Here is a 20,042-nt window from a genome sequence, read left to right on the forward strand (position 1 = left end):
CCTTTGGTTCATTCATTTTTCCTCCACCTGAGTACATTAGGGTCATTCAATCCATCAGTTTCAGTTCAGTTCAGTTGTTCAGTCGTGTCCGACTCTTTGCGACCCCATGAATTGCAGCACACCAGGCTTTCCTGTCCATCACCAACTCCATAGGGCACAGTTTCAACATGATTGGACTTGGGAAGGTGGGTATCAGCAACACTCCCGTGAAGAACTCTAGCAGATGTCTCACTATAGACACTGATGCAGTGGTGTGACTTTATCTCTAAGTTGGGGGCAGGGGGAACTGTGGTCATTCCCTTCACTCAGTACACAAGCATCACCCCAGGGAGATTACTCCTAGTTCACAGAATCCTCCAGTGTACACTCAAGCGTTTTCTATGGCCTATGCAAACCAACCCCTTGATAACGAATTACTCAAACTACTCCATTTAAATTTTATTTAATATATTATACAACCTCTTCAAGAACAGCTACCTCCATGGCAGGACATGGAAGTCAGAGAAGTGATTCCGGCACAGGTAATGGGCTCCAAAAACATATCTCCATCTTGTCAGGTCACCTATTAAGTTCAACATTCAAGATTATTACCAAACAGGCTCACCCTGTTATCATTAACAGTGGATGGGCTAGAGAGATGCCACATCAATATGGGCAGTGCAATGCCCTTAGGATAGCATCTCTGTTCTCAAACAAAACAGAAAGTGGTCATTTCCCCTCCTTGCTGTCTCCCCAAAACTCCCTGGACAGCCCATGACTAGGTTTTGGACAAACTTTCCAGAAGCCATAGTGGAAGGCTAAATATTTGACTTTTGATCTCAATGGTTCAGAATCCTCTCAACCTGAGGTGACTTTCCAAGAGACTTGCTGACAGCAACCATCTCAGCACATTGTTGGTAGCGTTCAACGGCATTTCAAATCTGCCATCTGCCTTGGCAGTTACAGCATATCTCTTTCACATACCAGCCATCTGTGCCCATGCATAGCTGCTCACACTAGCCTAGGAGTCCTCAGGGCGTTCTACAGTTCTGTACCCAGTAAGGATGAAGGATCCAGACACACTTGTCACAAATTCTGGCCAGCAGGTGTGAAGTCCATTAGGAAGTCAGTCCTAGGTGAAACCTTTTCTACAAAGATCAGCAGATGGCATTCAGGTAATGATCAAGATTCAGACAGTCGTTTCTGAATTTCAGCCACTAGATTTTCCCGTTTAATGGCCACCTGAAACATAAGAGAACCCTCACGTGACAAACTAGAGAGTGATACTAGTTTCTTAGCCTCTACTTTTCTGGATTCATTTAACTCTGCAACTGCTCCCACTACTTGGGCAACCAGTAGGGAGGAGTACGTGCTTCAACCTGACCTGAAGAATGTTTCCCCTCAAGACTAAAGTGATTCAAATACCTAATCTATGTCTGTTTTGTTGATTAATCTTGAAATACCCATGGAGATTTCACTTGTCTTTTTGCCCATCCAGCCAATCATCAGCTATAATGGTTGCCCAGGATGGCACCTCATTCACTTCTATCACTATTAACCCTGGAGATACTTCCACAGCTAAAATATACATATTTCTCAAAGAATCTAAGGAAGGTAGAAACACTTGGTCCCTTCTATTTCTGGCTGGCCTGACTCACCTCCTCCCTGCTGGCCACTGAACGGAGCTTGATGACCCCTTCCTTCAGTTCTTGCTCACCAATAATGACCACCAGTGGAATTCCCATGTTCTCACAGTAGTGCAGTTGGGGTAGTAGTTTAGGGTTGTTCTTATACATCAGCTCTGCCTAAAAAGGGTGAAGTTAAGAATAGAGGATTTAGAAGTTAAGTATACCACTAAAATCCCAGGAGCAAACATATCTAAAAAGTAAGTAGCTAGCCTACTTGTACCCTAAGAAGATACTCCAGTGAATACTAGAAATGTCTTGAGTTCCACCCTAGGTATAAGCTAGAAGTGGGCCTGGTGCATGAATTCTACATATACCTAGATAGTGTAGATTTTAGCTCCTTTATACCTTGATCCCAGCATCCCAAAGCTCTGCAATTAGCTTCAACCGTTCTTGAAGAAAGTTCTTCTGTGGTGTGGCCACAAACACTTGGGTCTCTGTGGTCCGTATCTTCTCACCAAAAGTCTAGTAAAAGAGAGAGAGAAAGTAAACTAATAAAAACTTTTGCACCAATATTTCAAAAAAACAAAAACAATCATCAAAAAACAGTCCAACTGCACCTCCAGAAACATGAGTTTTTTAGGTATGCAGCCCCACTCTAATCCTACCAAGGACCTACCTTCATCCTCTGCTCCACAATGGAGAAGATTCGCTCTACCCCAATGCTGAGCCCCACACATGGCACCTTGTGGCCTCTGGGGTCAAACATGCCCACCAGCCCATCATAGCGACCACCAGAAGCCACACTGCCCACATTCAGTGGCTCCTCCTCAGCATGCACTGGGGTCTGTAGCAGCACTGCTTCATAGATCACTCCTGTATAGTAGTCCAGGCCTCGAGCCAAGCTCAGGTCAAAGGAGACCTGCAGAGACAAAGTTACAGTCAATGTCACACAAGACTCAGGACCCTAAGAGCCCTAGACACAGCAAGAGGTCAACTCCCTACTCAGCTAACCTTTTCAGCAACTCCAAATAAAGTCAGGTATTCAAACAGCAGCTTCAGGTCTCCCAACCCCTCTAGGGCCTGCTTGTTCTGGGATAGTCTGGGATCCTGGAACATTTGCTCCACCAAGGATATCCCACCTGGGGAGACATGTGGGGAGAAATAAGTTCTCTGCTATACACCCAGATGTGTTTCATTCAAATTTAACCCTAATGTACTCCAACTAGTCCTCCCCATTTTCTTTAAAAAAAAAAAAGAAAGATCCTGATCACATCTGACCAGATTTCCCTCATCTACCTCCACCTTTGACATCTGAAGACATAACTGGTTACAGTAAGTAAAAAGGTTATTAAATTCAAACCAGGCTCTGGAACTTAGCACATTTATGGAAAGGAGCTGTTTCAGAGGTAGAAGTTATACACGGATCACCCTTACTCTGGTTCTATCACGTACCTCTAAAATAAAAAGTGGTTCTTACCATGACATTGGACATAATCCCCAATTCGATCAGCCACTTCAGGAGCCAGGCCTTTCTTTACCACCATCTCATGTCTCACATCTTTCCAAGATATCTGCACAAACATCCAAACATTAGGCTAGCCCCAAGACCCCTCTTTCTCTAAATGGAAAAGGACATCTTATTTCATTCATTAGGTATGTCACAAGTAGCTAACACTATACTCAGCACAGTTAGAGGCAGCTTAGGAAATCTAGCCATAATCTCCACTGCACAGCAAAATTCAGGTGTTGTTTCAGAATGTCTCCTTACTTTCCTCCCAGAAATAACTCACTTCTGGCCACAATCTCCTCTAAGGGTATAGGTTTGAAGGCAGGGTCTACTGAAGCATGTCTTCTTCATTACCTTGTCTAGTTTGTCTACCGAGGAGCAAATGGCATGGAACTTGCTTTCAGGAACACCACAGACAGCAAATATCCCATCCAAAATCCGTCGGTCACTGACCTGTGAACTCAATGGAAGCAACCCAAATGCCTTGTCAATGACCTCTCCATCAAAACAATGGCAGTCCCAATTCTCCTGACTCAAAAGGGACAGAAGTTTCACAGAATGATTATATAGATATAGATATGAAATGCAACACCTGTACAAAGAAAATCCTAGAGCTATAGCCTCAATGGCTGGTGTCACCTATGTCTTGAGACAGTTGAAACAGCATTAGGCCAAATCCATACTTCACTTCTCAGTCCTCAGCTCTGGCCTCACCTTAATGAGAAAATCCCCCAAGTGCAATCCGCTAAGGATTTCACACATGATCTTCAAACATTCTGCATCAGGGATCATAGGGTCAAATTGACCAGCAATGTCAAAATCCTGCAGCAAAAAAAAAAGACGGGAAAAAAATAACTGAGCAGCCAGTTCCCCGGTTGTGGCCCCCAGAACTATCAAACCATGCTGCCTCCATCAGGTCTCTTACACACTGGTAGAACTCCCGGTAGCGGCCTTGGACTATGGTTGGGCTCTCCCGCCGCCACACTTTTCCAACATGATAGCATTTCATCTTCTTCACTTTATTCATGGCCAGATAACGAGCAAAAGGGACCTTACATAAATAGGTTAAGGAAGAATGATACTGCATACAAAGTTTAAGCCCAGTGGAAAGACATTAGGGAGGACTGGGGCTCTATCAATCAGATCTCACCCACCAGAATTAGAACAAGGACCTTCTTTGTCTCCTTTCTCACTATACCCATGGCTTAGCAATCAATATATGTTAAATAGTGTCAAACGAAGGAATCCCAGCTAGCAAGACTGTAAGTTCTGTAAAAAGCAGTGGAAACAGAGATAGAAATGACCCAAGAACTTCAAGTCTGAGCATTTCCTCCCACTCAGATAAATTCTTGACTGTCTTAGAAGAGTCAAGCTTCAGAACCTGGATTTGTCTACAATTTCTAAGTCAATTTTTCTTTAAATGCTCAAGGACCACCTACATCCTAATTCCCAAGTACCTGTTTAAAATGCAGATTGCTAACTCCCACTCCAGCTACAGAATTAAGAACATCAGCGGCTAGAGGTCAAGAATTTGTATTTCGGCAAGCTTCCCCCAGGGATGCTGACATACTATTTTTTTTTTTTTTTTTGCTGTGCTGCATGGCATGGGGGAATCTCAGTTCCCCAACCAGGGATCAAACCTGCACCCCCTGCATGAGTCTTACCACTGAACCACCAGGGAAGGTCACCTAACAAACTATAAACTTAAATGACAAGGCACTAGGACAGGCTGTGCTGGCAGAATTGCCTTCTGGAAGAAACTACAAGTAAAGACTACTGCCAACAAGACTATAGGATCCCAGAGCCACTCTTTTCTGGTTAGTCAGAGTTGCCCTCTGAGTTTGAAAGAGGGAAGCCTCCAGAACTCAGGATACAGTAAGGTCATAGCGCAATGACAACAGCTCTCCGCCCTGATCCTTCAGATCATAGATGAGTCCAGAGTCCTCTCCATACTTCTCAGTAAGTATTTCCTACAGAGGTCAAACAGAAAGTGCCATGGTTAAAAGGAAAACTCCAGAACATAGGCTAGAAGCCCTCTGGGAAATAAGGCAGGTGAAGAAATGGGGTTCCTGCACTTTTTTCTCCTCTTACCTTTAGTTCAAATGCCGGGGTATCCAACCCCTTTGCTCCATGACGTTTAAAGCAGCTAACAACCACATCAAGAATTTTCTCCCTCACCACCATCTGCTGGGGACTAAGATCTCTGGTACCCTAGAAATCAAAAGAAGCCAGAATGAAAACAAAATCAAGTCCATTTAAGACAAAGAGTTAAACTATATCTACAATCTAAGGTATGGAGTTGAAATCACTTTGGGTTCAGATGACTATGAGCCCCACCTAGTACCTCCAGAATAGTAAAGACTTTTTTAAAATTAGTTTAAAAAAATGTTAAAAGTAGGGAATTCCCTGGGGGTCCAGTAGTTAGGACTCTGTGTTTAGGATATGGGTTGAATCCCTAGTCAGGGAACTAAGATCCTGCACTGTAAGACACAGAGTATGGCCAAAACAAATAAAAACATTAAAAGTGGTTGGGAAGGGAAGCAGAGGGCAGAACTCTAAGGCACTCTAATGGACAACGTGCGGTACAGGGTATTACCTTTGGGGTCTTGATAATAAAATTTGACTTCTCTTGATGAGGTTTCAGTTGGGATGCAAACAGTGCCTCTGCAACCTGGCAGAAAAAAATGTGAGATACAGTTCCTCTCATACTGGCCAAAGGAACTTCCCTGGTGGTCCAGCAGCTAAGGCTCCACACTCCCAATGCAAGGGGGGCTGGGTTTGATCCCTGGTCCCCTGGATTCCACATGCTGCAAATGCGAGTTCCCATGCCACAACTAAAAGATCTTGCATGCTGCAACTAAGACTTAGCGCAACCAAATACTGGCCAGGACTGTGGTATCTCTGGCCCTGTGCACCACCAACCTGCAAATACTTTTGGTCCTGAGCAATACGAACTCTTAACACTATGCTATCTATCCTAATCTCAGCGCACTTCCAAAAACCCAGCTATATATGCGATACACAGAAGATCAGGTGTTTACTATACAAGCTTCCTCACCATATTTGGAGTTTTCAAATATATGGAAAAGTTTAACCACCCAAAAACAATGAAGGCACAAAGAAACCCAAGACTACCACCACTGACCATCTAGGAGTAGGGACTAGTATGATCTCCAGTTCTCAGTTTCCACTCAAAGAGCAAAAAATAAAAATTGTTAATAAGATAGCAATGGTCATTAGGCTTAGAGATAGGAAAAAAATAACTTGAAGACAGAAGAGAACCAGCCCAAGAACAGCCCATTCTTTTTCTTCCAAGAACAGAGAACAATGCCTGTGGAACAAACAGGAATGGATTAAAAAAAAAAAAAAAGATTAATAGGATGCTGTGTCTGCAAGTAACAAAAGATATGCACCCTGTTGGACATAACACAAAGCATCTACTAGGAAGTCAACAGTGTCTTTCCCAAGGTAAAATAGAATCTGTGATTTTACTACCAGCAGACTGTACACCCTTCCAGAAATATAGAGGGTGTAGTTCATACTTTGGCTGATTCTATCCTCCAAGGCAGGGCAGTGAAGCCCATAGCCCCTCCTAAGAATCCATAATCTTTGAAAACTACAAACTGGGATGAGGGAGATTCATTTTGAGGTAAATTCTAACGTGAATTCATTTTACTTATGGTCGTAAGTGGTTATGTTCACATTCTTTGCTTAAAAAAATTTTTTTATGTGTTTGAGCCCAAAAGGTCCAGATAAGGGATTGTGGACCTGTACTAAAATGCTCCCTTACTACGTAGCCACACGTAAGTCATTTAACCTTGCAGCCTCCGCTTCCTCAACTATAAAATGGAAATATAACCCCAACCTCTCAAGATTGCTTTGATGATTAAATAATAAAGCATCCTAAAAGGCCTTAGCTCTGTGTCGGTACATCGAGGGCACTCACTAAATACCGACTGTAATACGGCGGGAGTACAGGCTGAGAGTCCATGCTTTCAGATCTGGAGATCCTGCCCCGACAGACCACAGCTATCTCAGTCTGGCTCACCTGACTGTGAGAACGGACTGCCCTGATGCACAAAGCACCAGGCGGCCGCCGGAGCTGGCCAAGCAACACAGTCCAGGCTCTCCCAGGTAGGAGTCCAAGCTGGGGCATCTTGCGGCAGGAAGCAGGATTTCCGGAACAAGAGGCAAAGGACCTAAGAATGAGGCAGACAGGACCCCAGCAAAGGTTACAGGACGCTGTGGAGGCGAAACCGAGCACCAAAGATGAGATAAATGGTTGTACAACCTCTCAAACCTAGCACACTAACTCCACTCCTCTCCGGCTCCCGCCCGGCCTCCGCACTTCCGGTAGGAGCCGGAAGTAATTTTTTATTGGGCGGTGGCTCTCTAGGCGTATGGGCCAACTACTCGATATCCGGAAGTCCTCCGAGTCGAGGCTGTGGCCACCGCAGCCTATCTAGCCAGCAGTCAGCTCCAGTCGGCAGCAAGTATGGCTGATCGTGCGGCGCTGGAGGATCTGGTGCGAGTTCAGGGAGAGCGTGTGCGGGGCCTTAAGCAGCAGAAGGCCAGCGCCGAGCAGGTACGACCCAGGCGGCGGGAGAGAGGACAAAACAAGGCCAGCGAGGACAGAGCGGGGGTGGTCTGCATAGAGGATAGGGATCTGGAAGAAGGGACTCGACTGGTAAATAGCAGGACGGGCTGAGTGGGGAGGTAGTTGGGGTAGGATTTGGGAGAAGCAAAGCTAGGAGAGAGATATGCCCCACATCCTGATGAGGGAGGGATACTGAATGAATGGCGGGAGCGGGAGGGAATGGCAGATGTGGTAGTCCAGCGCCTACTTTCCCTCCACAGATCGAGGAGGAGGTGGCAAAACTACTGAAACTGAAGGCACAGCTGGGCCCTGATGAAGGAAAACCGAAGTTTGTGCTCAAAACCCCCAAGGTAAATATTATTCCTTTAGGGAGCCTCCTAGAGGGCCCCTAATTCCACTCACAAGGACGCATATGCCTGCCCCCCTGAACCAGATCACTGAGGAGGATCTGAAATGTTGCAGAGGATACAGCAGTTGCTCTTGGCGCCAGGCTGAACTGGACAATATCTGAGTCATTCTGGGATGACAAAGTGATGAAAGAAACTAGGCCAGCTGGTTGCTTAGGGGAGTCTACTCCTCTTTTCATTCAGTAAATATTTACTGAGTGCTTACTGTGTTCCTAGCAGTGTACAAAGCAGTGAGTTTACCATGGTGAACAATATAGCCTGCCCTCAGAGAGCTTGGGCTTCCCTGGTGGATCAGTGATAAAACAATTCATCTGCAATGCAAGAGACATGGGTTCCATCCCTGGGTGGGGAAGATACCCTGGAGAAGGAAATGGCAACCCACTCCAGTATTTTTGCCTTGGAAATCCCAGAGGAACCTGGTGGGCTACAGTCCATGGGTTCACAAGAGCTGCACATGACTTAGCGACTAAACACACACACACACAGCGTACATCCTACAATGGAAACAGACTTGGGAAGAAAAATAATCCCACACATGGATATGTAATACAAGTTGTGTTAAGTTATGTAAAGAAATAGAAAGGATTCTCTGAGAAAAATAAGGGAGAACTGCAGAGTCTGAGGAAATAATAGACTAGTTGATCTGTAGATGAGTGGGAGACAGCCAGGTGAAGAATGTGAGGAAGATAGGTCCAGGCAGGGTAGGGAAATCCTGAAGCAAGAAAGACTCTTGGTACTATCCAAGAACTAGAAAAAGACTTTATGTCTGGAATCAAATAGAGAAGGACAGTGGAGTGGAATGAAGTTGCTAACTCAGCCTCCATGATTTCAGTTCAGGTGACACTTTCTGTGAGTTCTATAAACCAGACTACTTACCCATCATCTAGGTACCTTGGCACTTCATAAATATTCTGTTATTGCATTTATTGCTGACCTTTCATTATTCACATGGTTGATTTAACCTGAGAGGCTGAAACTAGGTGCCTGGGACTAAATAGGTATTCAATGAATGCATGTGAAATTTACTTCCGCAGTAGATGATTTGTCTTCCTTATGTTGAGATGTCACCTTTTAAGAGTAATTCTTTGGGCTCCTAAAATCATTGAGCTATTATTTTCTACATGTAACTCATTTCAGACATTAAAAAGACAGTGTAAAAACCCAAGGCAGTAACCATCAATAGCTATTCAAACTATTGGGTGAAAAGATTAATGGGGATTTATTGATAGATCAGGCTGGCCTCACCTAAACCCAGTGATCAATCTTAGCATTGCTAAAAGTAGGACAACCAGATATTATATTCCACCAAATATGATGCAATAAGAAGTACACAGCACCACCTATGAAGTGTTCTTGCCAAGAACAACTGAACCTGAATCTAATCAGTCTAACCACCAGTTTACTAGAAATATGGGAAATGGAGGAACACATGTTAAATGACCACATTGAGTTTACTGTTAACCAAATCTAGAATGAGAAAAAGTCTTTCAGAAAAATGACTCAATTTCCTCAACAAGAAAGGACAATTAAAAAAAAAAAAAAAGAAAATTGCTGCAGATTAAATAGACATGAGACACATCAACCCAGTACAAGGCATGAAGTTATTTAGAATCTGATTCAAACAAGCCAAGCATAAGAAGATATGACTGCAACAATTGGGAGTAATAAACATGGTTTGGGCACTATCTAAAGGGTTGCTGTTAGGTGGGCTGATCTTAAGTTGTGTTGGTTGTAAGAAAGGTATTACAGTGTTTCGTTTTTTAATCTTTGTATGTTAGAAAATCATACTGAAATATTTGTGGATGAAAGTACATCTAGGATTTTTAATTTAAAATGCTGCAGGAAAAAATGTTGGGGCTTAGTCAAAAAATAGCAGATGTTGATAGTTGTTTAAGCGGGATAGTAGATACCTGGTGGTTCAGTGTACTATTCTCTATAATGCGTGTTTGAAAATTTCCATAATATAATGTTAAAAGAAAATGTGAATATAGTGAAGAGTTAATATCCACTCTAGTTTGTTGAAATACATTTCTTGACGTGTGATTCTTAGTTAACAAAATACTCAATATTACAGGGAAAGGACTCTTTGAAGGGACCTTCCTGGTCAAAATTATTTTCATAATGTTACATGCCCTCTTCATTTCATTTGCAATGAAGGTGCAAAAGCACTGGTGTGTAAAACTGCTGGTGTCTTAGCACAAATCAAGATGCTGGCATGGAGCTGTACTAATAGCCACTTTATGTTCTTTACTTTCAAAAACTCACAGGAGAAAAAAAAAATCAGTTTTACTTAAGAATGTCCTTGATAAAACAGTAAAAATTATTAATTTTATTGATTATTGACCCTTGAGTACACCTTTTTAATACTCTACATGATGTAATGGGAAGCACGCATAAAGCACTTCTGCTGCATCCCAAAATAGAAAAAATACTTGGTGCCATGTATGAATTATAAGCTGAACTAGCTGCTTTCTTCATGGAAAACCTTTTGTATTTGAAAGAAAAACTAAAAGATAAAACTGTTGTGTTAAAGATCTGGATATCTGGCAGATCTTTTAACAAAAATGAATAAAGTGAACCTTGACACCTCAAGGGAAACATTCAACAGTATGTGTTGCCAGTAAAATAAAATTCAGGTGTTCAAGAGAAAGTTAGAACTTGTTATTTTCCACCATGAGCCTGACAGCTTCCCAACACTTAAAACTTTTTTGATGAGATCTATGGTGACATGAGGAGAAGGCAATGGCACCCCACTCCAGTACCCTTGCCTGGAAAATCCCATGGACGGAGGAGCCTGGCAGACTGCAGTCCATGGGGTCGCGAAGAGTTGGACACAACTGAGTGACTTCACTTTCACTTTTCACTTTCATGCATTGGAGAAAGAAATGGCAACCCACTCCAGTGTTCTTGCCTTGAGAATCCCAGGCACAGGGGAGCCTGGTGGGCTGCTGTCTCTGGGGTCGCACAGAGTCGAACATGACTGAAGCGACTTAGCAGCAGTAGCAGCATGGTGACATGAACAAATATGGTTTTCTGATATTGTATAATGAAGCATATCAACATTTGGAATATCTGTATAACTGTTATCAAAGAACCAATATTTTCTAAATGACCAATGCATGATGTTATAAAATCATGCCTGGGTAAAACAGCCATTCCAAGTACAAGATAGAGTAACAGATCCTTTTAAATTGTAGTAAAATATAGATAACATAAAATTTGCCCATTTCAGCCATTTTTAGGTGTACAGTTCAGTGGCATTAAGTACATTGATATTGTTGTGTGACTATGACCACTGTTCATCCTCCAGAACTTTTTTACCATACCAAACTAAAATTCTTTACCCATTAAATGGGGTAGTGATACCCCATTCTACCATCCCTCCAGTTCTTGGTAAGTAGTGTTCTACTTTCTGTCTATGAATTCTGTGTTCCTTATAATGGATTTTAATGTGACAGTGTAAAAAGTTCATTGATGTAGTTTTAGATTCCACATTGTAACCAATCCTTAAGAAGCTTTCCCTCATCAGATTTTGGTGTAGTTTAAGAATATCTAAAGTTAGCTGAAAAGTTTATTCAGGTATTCCTCCTTTTATAATTATACATCTCTGTAAGGCTAGATTTTCTTTATATACTCAACCAGAACAATATATCACCACAGAATTGAATGCAAAAAGCATATATGAGAATAGAGCTGACTTCTGTTAATCCAGACATTAAAGATTTGCAAAAATGTAAATCAATGCCACTCTTCTCACCAAATCTTTTTGTTTTGGAAAGTAGTTACATTTTCCTAAAATGTTATTTATGTTAACATGTAATGGATTTTCTTTTTTGTTAAGTGAATTAATATTTTTAAATGTTTTCAGTTTTAATTTCAAACATGATAAATATTGATAGGAATAATCAACTTTGGAGTCCTTAGTAAATAGTAAGAATATAAAGAGGTCCTACTTGTGAGTAGCATATAAAAGCCCAAACTAGAAGTTCTGATCTGAAAGAACAGAGTTCTAGTACTGGCTGCCATGAACCTGCTGAATGGCCTTAAATAATGATTTAACTTCTCAACATCTTCTAATTCATTTACTCAGTCCATGTCATAGAGCTATCAGAAACAAATTAAAGGTAAATAGTATTCACTAGGATTTTTTTTTTTTACGTCGCTTAGTCGTGTCTGACTCTTTGCGACCCCGTGGACTGTAGCCCACCAGGCTCCTCTGTCCATGGGATTTTCCAAGCAAGAGTATTGGAGTGGGTTGCCATTTCTTTCTCCATAGGATTTTTTTTTAAGGTATATTGGAAGAGAATATTACTTGTAAAATTTGGAATTCAATGAGTTAAGCCAGTTTGAGTTGCTTATATTGCCTGTCATCAGGTAGATGTTTCCTGTTAGGCAGGGAAATGTTTTGTTATCCCAGAAAATGAGTTTAGGAAAATTAGAGAACAGAGTTCCAAGAATTCTGGAAGATAGAACCAAAGTAAAAGATGGGTCAAAATTTAGAAAGGTGAGAGCTAATGGGTGTGGTAGTTAATAGGGAATTGTTTGCACCTGTTTTACAACTCCCTGACCTGTAGGGAAATCTAAGTTTGGGACAGAGTTTTCATTCATCATCATTGAAGTCATACTTGCATATTTCTAGACTGTATTGTTCTTTGTTTTTAAACCTCATCCTTGGTTCTCTGGCTGATTTTGACTCCAAGGGCACAAGAGATTATAATCCCCGGCAGATGGCAGTTAGAGAGAAGGTGTTTGATGTAATCATCAGCTGCTTCAAGCGCCATGGTGCAGAAGTGATTGATACACCTGTATTTGAACTAAAGGTGAGAGACAGATTAGGAGAAATTATGTGGTGGAAGAATGGGAATACCAACAACAAAGAGGGTGGCAGGGGAGTGAGGCCCAAAGGCCTCTCTCTTAATGCAGACAAAGCTTGGTATTCTCCATGAGAAGGGGGACGGGACTGGCATAGAGGGAGAGGGCCTGCTTTTTATTTACCTTGGTTGCAGCCAGCAGCTTCCAAAAGAGAGCCCTTCTCAGGAGTGGAAGCTGTTATGGCTCCAGACTACCCTGAATTCTGTGTCACCTGTACCCAAGATGTTTCCTAGATACAAGCAGATCAAATGTATAAAGGATAAATACTCAACCAAGTCTCCTATTGATGGACCTTGAGGTGGTTTCTAGTCTATTAAAGAGCAGTTCTTTGCATCACTCCCTGCTTAAAACCCACTGGCTCCCAGTGCATTTATAATAAAATCTAAGCTCTTTACTCGGGCTTACAAGGCCCTACATGATGTGGCAACTGCCCACCTTTCCCTTCTCATCTCATGCTATTCTTCCCCTTGTCCACTTTGCTACCATGGTCTTTTTTTCTGTTCCTGGAACATACTAAATGTGTCTATCGTAGGGCCTTTGTTCTTGCTCTTCCCTCTTCCTGAGCTCTCTTTTTCCCCTAGCTCTTTGCATGTCTTTAATTTCAAGCTAAATTAGACATGACAGATTTTCACTTCATATCTTAATTAAAATGCCATCCCTCAAATAATCCTCTTCAGTGCCTTTTCTAAAGCAACCCTTATCTAGCATATCAACCTATTTTATTTCCATTACATCAACTATCACTATCAGAAATTATCTGTTAATTTGTTTCCTTGCATTAATGTACTGCCTGTCTCTTGTCATTACTTCAGAAGATCCAAGAGGGCATGGACTGCCTTTGTTCACGGATGGAGACACAGGGCTTAGAACAATGTCTGGTACTAGTGGGCATTTAGCTACAGGATAAATTCCCAGAGATAGAATTTCTGCATCAAATGGTTGTACTCATTTCTATTTCTACCTAGATTAGTTTTGCAAGTGCTGCCATAACAAAATACCGTAGACTAGGTGGCTTAAACAACAGAAATGTATTGCCAGGAAGCTGGAAGTCCAAGATAAGCTGTTGGCTCCTTCTAAGGGTCATGAGGGAAGGATCTGTTCCTGGTCTCTCTCCTTGGCTTTTAGACGGTGTCTTTTCCTTGTGTCTTCACATCGTCTTCCCTCCTCTGTGTCCAGATTTCCTTTTTATGAGGACATGAGTTTTATTGGATTAGGATTCACCCTAATGACCTCATTTTAGCTTAGTTACTTCTTTAAAGACCCTCTCCCCCAATAGAGCCCTAATCTGAGGTGACTGGGGGTTCAATATATGAATTTTAGAGGAAATGTAAGTTGAAATCAGTCATCGTTAGAATGGGGGGGGGGGGGGTTTGTTTTTAAAACTTCCTTTTAAATTTTTATATTTATCTTTGTGATCACATTTCTTTTTCTCCAGGAAACACTGACTGGAAAGTATGGAGAAGACTCTAAGCTTATCTATGACCTGAAGGACCAGGGTGGGGAGCTGCTCTCTCTTCGATATGACCTCACTGTATCTTTTTAAACTTTGGATTGATTGGCCCTCACTGGGCTGGGGCTTTTTCTAGCCTCAGGTTTGAGGGCAGCTAGACATAGGTGGGATCAAATATAATCTTGCAGTCAGGGAAATTCTTTCTCTAAAGCAGGAACTGGACTTTGGCTAAACAGAGCATAGCTAGCCTTAGAAGACTTCTGAAATCCTGAGTGAGATCTCAGCTTTATGTCAGGGTCCAGTTCTGACTCTGGCAGCAATCCCCTGGCTTCAGAATACATCTCCTTTGTCCTGTCTAATGGACGGTGTTCTCCTTAATTGACCAAAAGCCTGTTTCCTTTATCTCCAAGCTATATCAGAGAATCATCTGCTTAGACATCGCTGAATAGGGCCTCCTTTCTGCTCCCCGGCCAATCCACCCACCCCTCTGCTGTGCTTACCACGGCCCCAAAAGAAAAGAGCTTTAATATTTTTTGAGACTTCAGCTGCCCCTGTGGTAACAGAGTTGATTCTTGCTGATGTTCAGAAATGCTGTTAATCTTACAAGTGGTAGTTTTAACCCACACAGGGTGGAGTTAGACCCCAGCTTGGTGAGAATCATCAACTTCCAGACTGTGATAAGTGAGCCATTCTTCTTAACTTTGTCATTAGGTTCCTTTTGCTCGATACTTGGCAATGAATAAACTGACCAACATTAAACGCTACCACATAGCAAAAGTATATCGGCGGGATAACCCAGCCATGACCCGAGGCCGATATCGGGAATTCTACCAATGTGTGAGTATGGGGGCAGGCTGGGTAAGGCAGCAGTCCCTCAAGCTAGTAGAACCTATTGAGTACTCATGGTGTCCTAAACAAACTAGATGCCCCAGATAATGCTAACCCTAAGATTTCTTTAGTATTTTCACATACAGGACAGGGGTTATTCTCCTCATTTTACATATGAGTAAACTTGAGGCTCAGGAAGATGAAGAGACTATAGGGATAAGAAAGGCAAAGTTAGGACTAGAAGTCTTGGTCCAGTGCTCTTTATATTAAACCACAGTGATAGGATGACAGCAAAGGATGAGGAAATTGGATTTGAGGTACTGTCATCCAGAATGGTGGCAGAGCTTCTAAATGAAGAGAGAAAATGACTGAGGCCAGGTAACTCCCCCGACAACAGTGGAAGGAAATAAGGACAAATATTGAAAGGAATAGCCCAGTAGATAGGAAGAAAACCAAGCCTGGTAAAGAGACCCAGGAAGGCTGGGGTTTTCCTCTGGGCTGACAGTCAGACAGAAAATGAAGAACGTGGCCTGCATGTGAGTGCAGTGAGGCCTCCTTCACGGAAAGCAGAGCTCCCAGGAGCCCTCCCTCAAGGCCCTTGGGGACCCCTAACTACACCTCTCCCCACAGGATTTTGACATTGCTGGGCAGTTTGACCCCATGCTTCCTGATGCAGAGTGCCTGAAGATCATGTGTGAGATCCTGAGTTCACTCCAGATTGGCGACTTCCTGGTCAAGGTCAGAGCTAAATGGAGCTGCGGGGGGGCAAAGCTGGGCCTGGCCTCTCCCAGGGGAAGGTCCTGGTTCAGAGGCAACAGGAGCCTAAGCATCCAGCACTGTAAAGGGCCATGTAAAGAGATTCCTTATCACTGTGCCTTGGGTCACTGTAGGTGAATGATCGGCGCATCTTAGATGGGATGTTTGCCGTCTGTGGTGTTCCAGACAGCAAGTTCCGCACCATCTGCTCCTCAGTGGACAAGCTGGACAAGGTAACCACCAAACACTTGACTGTTCTTTTCCCAGGTCCAACCTTGCCCTGAGATATGGAAAAGATTAGGAGAGAGAGGGTCCTGCCTCTATGCCCACAGAGGAAGATTAGCTCCAGGATATACGTTGACAGGCAGCTTCTGCTCAAGACACCCCCTGAAGAGGGCTTATACTTGTTCTGTCCTGGGGAAGCTGTCCAGGGTTCCCTGACCCGTATCTGTCTGCCCAGGTATCTTGGGAGGAAGTAAAGAATGAGATGGTAGGAGAGAAGGGCCTGGCACCTGAGGTGGCTGACCGCATTGGGGACTACGTCCAGCAGCATGGTGAGAAACAAAGCCTGCCTCCCAAGCAGCCATCCCACTGCCCTCATGCTAAAGCCGAAATTCCTTTTTGTATGTGTACATGCATAGGAGAAAGAGAGAGGAGTGTGTAAGTGTGTATGCATACATGTATCTTTTTCTTCTTGTCAGTCTGGTTCACAGATCTATCTCCCCAGGTGGAGTATCCCTGGTGGAACAGCTGCTCCAGGATCCTAAACTGTCCCAGAACAAGCAGGCCCTCGAGGGCCTGGGAGACCTGAAGCTGCTATTTGAGTATCTGACCTTGTTTGGCATTGCTGACAAGGTGAGTCAGGTTGGGATAGGAGCCTCAGCTGAGCTCTGGGGCTGAAGGCTGGCCCTTGAGCCTCATCTGATACTGACCATATTCTTGTCCCCCCAGATCTCCTTCGACCTGAGCCTTGCTCGAGGACTGGACTACTATACCGGTGTGATCTATGAGGCGGTGCTGCTACAGCCCCCAGCCCGAGCAGGGGAAGAACCCCTGGGTGTGGGCAGCGTGGCCGCTGGAGGGCGCTATGATGGGCTGGTGGGCATGTTTGATCCCAAAGGGCGCAAGGTGCCCTGTGTGGGGCTCAGCATTGGAGTAGAGCGGATCTTTTCCATCGTGGAGCAGAGGCTGGAGGTAGGGCTTGGGGCTGGGTGGAGGAAATTCTGGGTAGCTGGTGACACCTGAGCTATCTTCTTTGATATCTAAGGAGGAAGTAGTACTGCACTGGTCAAGGAGCATCTTTGCAAAGAAAGGGAGAAGACAATTGCTGTCCTTCAGACTCTCACCCTAATATAGGCCAGCTTGATGGATCTTTAATCATTCTTTCTTCACAAAATCCTTTGCTCTGGGTCCCTACTTTGCTCAGAGCTGTCAGAAATCCAGGCCAATATATCTAAAGACCTGGATCTTTCTCATAATACAGAACACTTAATATTTTACTCCTCTGTGCTTGGGCACTGTGCTTCATGCTTTTCATGCACTGTTTAAAAAACTTCTTAAACAGCCTTCTGAGGATAGTAGTAGTAGTTTAGTCGCGAAGTCATGTCTGACTCTTGTGACCCTATGGACTGTGGCCTCCCAGGCTCCTCTGACCATGGGATTCTCCAGGCAAGAATACTGGAGTGGGTTGCCATTTCCTTCTCCAGGAGATCTTCCCAACCCAGGAATCAAACCCAGGTCTCCTAGATTGCAGGCAGATTCTTTACCAACAGCTATGAGGGAAGCCCAAGAAGGTAGCTACTTTTATTATTTACATTTTTCAGACAAGGAAACTGAAGATTATAGATAAAATAATTTGCCAAAGGTTTAAGTGGCACAGTCAGAATTTGAATGCAGGCAGTCTAACTCCAGTCTTGCTCCCAGTCACTCTGATACTATCTCTAAGTGGGAAGCATGTATCTGAGGCTCTGGGATCCTTGAGATGGCTATCTTGACTCTCCAGCACCTACAGTAATGTGAGGAAAGCCCTCTGTGGCCTCAGGCCCACTTCTGTTGCTACTGTTTTTGGGTAACCTTCCCACTGCTCCCATCCTTTTCTTGAGGTCACTGTTTTCCAATTGACGTTCCAACGGGCAGCTTATATTGTAAGAACAATAGAAATAGTTTTCCATAAAAAGTAACAGGCAGCAGCAGCATTCTTTCTCCCCTCCATCCACACCCCTCCTATGGCTTTAGTGTAAGAGACAGTCTCTTGACTGTCAGTACTTGAACTGCTAGGGGTGATTGGATTGCCTGTGTGAGTGCAGAATATCACTTCCTTATGATGGATCCACAAGATAGTAGATGGAGATAAGCTTGTTCATAAACTGTACATAAGCTACCTTTGTGTGTGCTCAGTCACTCAGTTATGTCCAACTCTTTGCGAGCCCATGGACTGTAGCCTGCCAGACTTCACAGTCCATGGAATTTTCCAGGCAAGAATACTGGAGTGGGTTGCCATTTCCTTTAAAAGCTACCTTTACCCTCCATTATTTATTCTGGGAAGTCATATGCATAAGCCACTCAGTTCATTTCTTATTCTTCTAAGAGCTAATTTTTGCCCAATTGCTAGATGAGAAAAGACTAGCCTGCCCTGATGGAGTTGGGGCCTGCTCTCAGAATACTGACAAGAGCCTGCTCTGTTTGCTCACTGAAGGTGTTGTAAAGGTTAGCTCAGCTCTTTCTTAACTCTTTTCTAGGCCTTGGAGGAGAAGGTACGGACCACAGAGACACAGGTGCTTGTGGCATCTGCACAGAAGAAGCTGCTGGAAGAGAGACTGAAGCTCGTCTCAGAGTTATGGGATGCTGGGATCAAGGTAGAAGAGGCAAGCCCCTCGGTGGCAGCACATTTGGGAATGCTGAACACACACGAAATAAAAGCTTGTCCATAGTGGCCCCGCCATTCCTATGATTTCTTGGGGTGAAGATCAGAGCGAGGGGCCCCAAGAAGGTTGTCCCTGAGGATTGCAGAAGCCAGCTTTTTTTCTTCCCTGGTTCCCTGCAGGCAGAACTGCTCTACAAAAAGAACCCCAAGTTACTGAATCAGCTGCAGTACTGTGAGGAGACAGGCATCCCACTGGTGGCCATCATTGGTGAGCAAGAGCTCAAGGATGGGGTCATCAAGCTGCGCTCAGTGGCCAGCAGGGAAGAGGTAAGTAGGTGGGCAGGAAGGGGGAGGGACACGGAATGAATGCCATTTCTGGATGCGGCGGCCCATTCAAGACCTGACCAAAAGCCTGGCATTCACAGTAGCCCCTTAAAGGACTGAGGCGGTAGCATGATACTATGCTTATGGTCTCCATCCCCACATACCCTGTGTCTCTCTGGCTTCCCCAGGAAGCACTGTCTCCCCTGACGTGTTTGATTGGGTTCCTGCTCCCAGCGGAGCCAGGCCTGATGACTAGAGGAAGACATGGGCACTCAGCAGTGGAACACAAGATGCTCATACCACCTTGTCCTTCCTTCTTGGCCAGGTGGACGTCCGAAGAGAAGACCTTGTGGAGGAAATCAAAAGGAGAACAAGCCAGCCGCTTTGCATCTGCTGAGTTGAGCAAACTATCAGAAGAAAGTGGGACTGACACTATTTAAGGCTAAGATAAGACTCTGCATACCTACTTCAACAGCTTTGCACATTTCTGTCCCAACAGGAAGACCTTAAAAGTGGTCAGAACAGAGACTTTTTTATTTTTATTATGATTATTTTATTTGTAATCACAGACAAAAATGGCCAGGTACTATACCATTTATCCATATGGCTCTGGGGGCTTAGTAGCCCTGCCTGTGTCCCTGGGCTACAGGGACCTGGAGCAAGATGGTCTCTTCTGCAGAGCCCTACAACCAGGTAGAGGGAACGCTCCCCACAACCAGCCTTGGAAGGTCCAATAAAATGCCTCAATCACTGGAGCCTGCCTGTGTCACTGCCTGCCGCCTAGCCCTGCGTTCCTGGTCAGAGTCTGGGTCTCCCACTGCGACCACTTCA

The 20,042-nt window shown here is 43.9% G+C and overlaps 2 protein-coding genes across 6 annotated transcripts; one reads left to right on the top strand and one right to left on the bottom strand.

Annotated features, from left to right (window-relative positions):
• Window positions 1–426: 426 nt before the first annotated feature.
• On the bottom strand, window positions 427–7,472 carry HARS2 (histidyl-tRNA synthetase 2, mitochondrial). Of its 5 annotated transcripts, XM_006062685.3 has the most exons (14): window positions 7,406–7,472; window positions 7,163–7,313; window positions 5,711–5,785; window positions 5,206–5,325; window positions 4,989–5,084; window positions 4,040–4,165; window positions 3,829–3,936; window positions 3,469–3,567; window positions 3,085–3,178; window positions 2,619–2,746; window positions 2,284–2,526; window positions 2,013–2,129; window positions 1,638–1,784; window positions 427–1,221 (listed from the first exon to the last, which is right to left on the bottom strand). In XM_006062685.3, the coding sequence occupies exons 2-14, from the start codon at window positions 7,268–7,270 to the stop codon at window positions 1,162–1,164; spliced, it is 1,521 nt and encodes a 506-aa protein (XP_006062747.1). In that variant the 5' UTR covers window positions 7,271–7,313; window positions 7,406–7,472; the 3' UTR covers window positions 427–1,161. The 5 variants fall into 5 exon arrangements, with proteins under 5 accessions (XP_006062747.1, XP_025148351.1, XP_006062749.1 ...); XM_025292566.2 differs by lacking the exon at window positions 7,163–7,313 and having other exon boundaries at window positions 7,406–7,445; XM_006062687.3 differs by having other exon boundaries at window positions 1,697–1,784; window positions 7,163–7,435.
• Window positions 7,473–7,537: 65 nt separating this feature from the next.
• On the top strand, window positions 7,538–19,966 carry HARS1 (histidyl-tRNA synthetase 1). Its single transcript, XM_006062690.3, has 13 exons — window positions 7,538–7,699; window positions 7,972–8,061; window positions 12,819–12,938; window positions 14,426–14,521; window positions 15,152–15,277; window positions 15,899–16,006; window positions 16,159–16,257; window positions 16,485–16,578; window positions 16,752–16,879; window positions 16,976–17,218; window positions 18,763–18,879; window positions 19,068–19,214; window positions 19,537–19,966. The coding sequence occupies exons 1-13, from the start codon at window positions 7,610–7,612 to the stop codon at window positions 19,606–19,608; spliced, it is 1,530 nt and encodes a 509-aa protein (XP_006062752.1). The 5' UTR covers window positions 7,538–7,609; the 3' UTR covers window positions 19,609–19,966.
• Window positions 19,967–20,042: the final 76 nt, after the last annotated feature.

This window comes from Bubalus bubalis, chromosome 9 (genome assembly GCF_019923935.1).
Source record: "Bubalus bubalis isolate 160015118507 breed Murrah chromosome 9, NDDB_SH_1, whole genome shotgun sequence".
NCBI lineage: Eukaryota > Metazoa > Chordata > Mammalia > Artiodactyla > Bovidae > Bubalus > Bubalus bubalis.

What these genes read in the sequence shown, in the direction of transcription:
- HARS1 (XM_006062690.3), top strand. Translation starts at nt 7,610, where the DNA reads ATGGCTGATCGTGCGGCGCTGGAGGATCTGGTGCGAGTTCAGGGAGAG. An exon ending in AGAAGGCCAGCGCCGAGCAG is followed by an intron (nt 7,700 to 7,971) that starts GTACGACCCAGG and finishes TTCCCTCCACAG; the next exon opens with ATCGAGGAGGAGGTGGCAAA. An exon ending in TATGGGATGCTGGGATCAAG is followed by an intron (nt 18,880 to 19,067) that starts GTAGAAGAGGCA and finishes GGTTCCCTGCAG; the next exon opens with GCAGAACTGCTCTACAAAAA.
- HARS2 (XM_006062685.3), bottom strand. Translation starts at nt 7,270, where the DNA reads ATGCCCCAGCTTGGACTCCTACCTGGGAGAGCCTGGACTGTGTTGCTT. An exon ending in CAGTCCGTTCTCACAGTCAG is followed by an intron (nt 5,786 to 7,162) that starts GTGAGCCAGACT and finishes TTTTTCTGCCAG; the next exon opens with GTTGCAGAGGCACTGTTTGC. An exon ending in TTGTGGAGCAGAGGATGAAG is followed by an intron (nt 2,130 to 2,283) that starts GTAGGTCCTTGG and finishes CTCTTTTACTAG; the next exon opens with ACTTTTGGTGAGAAGATACG.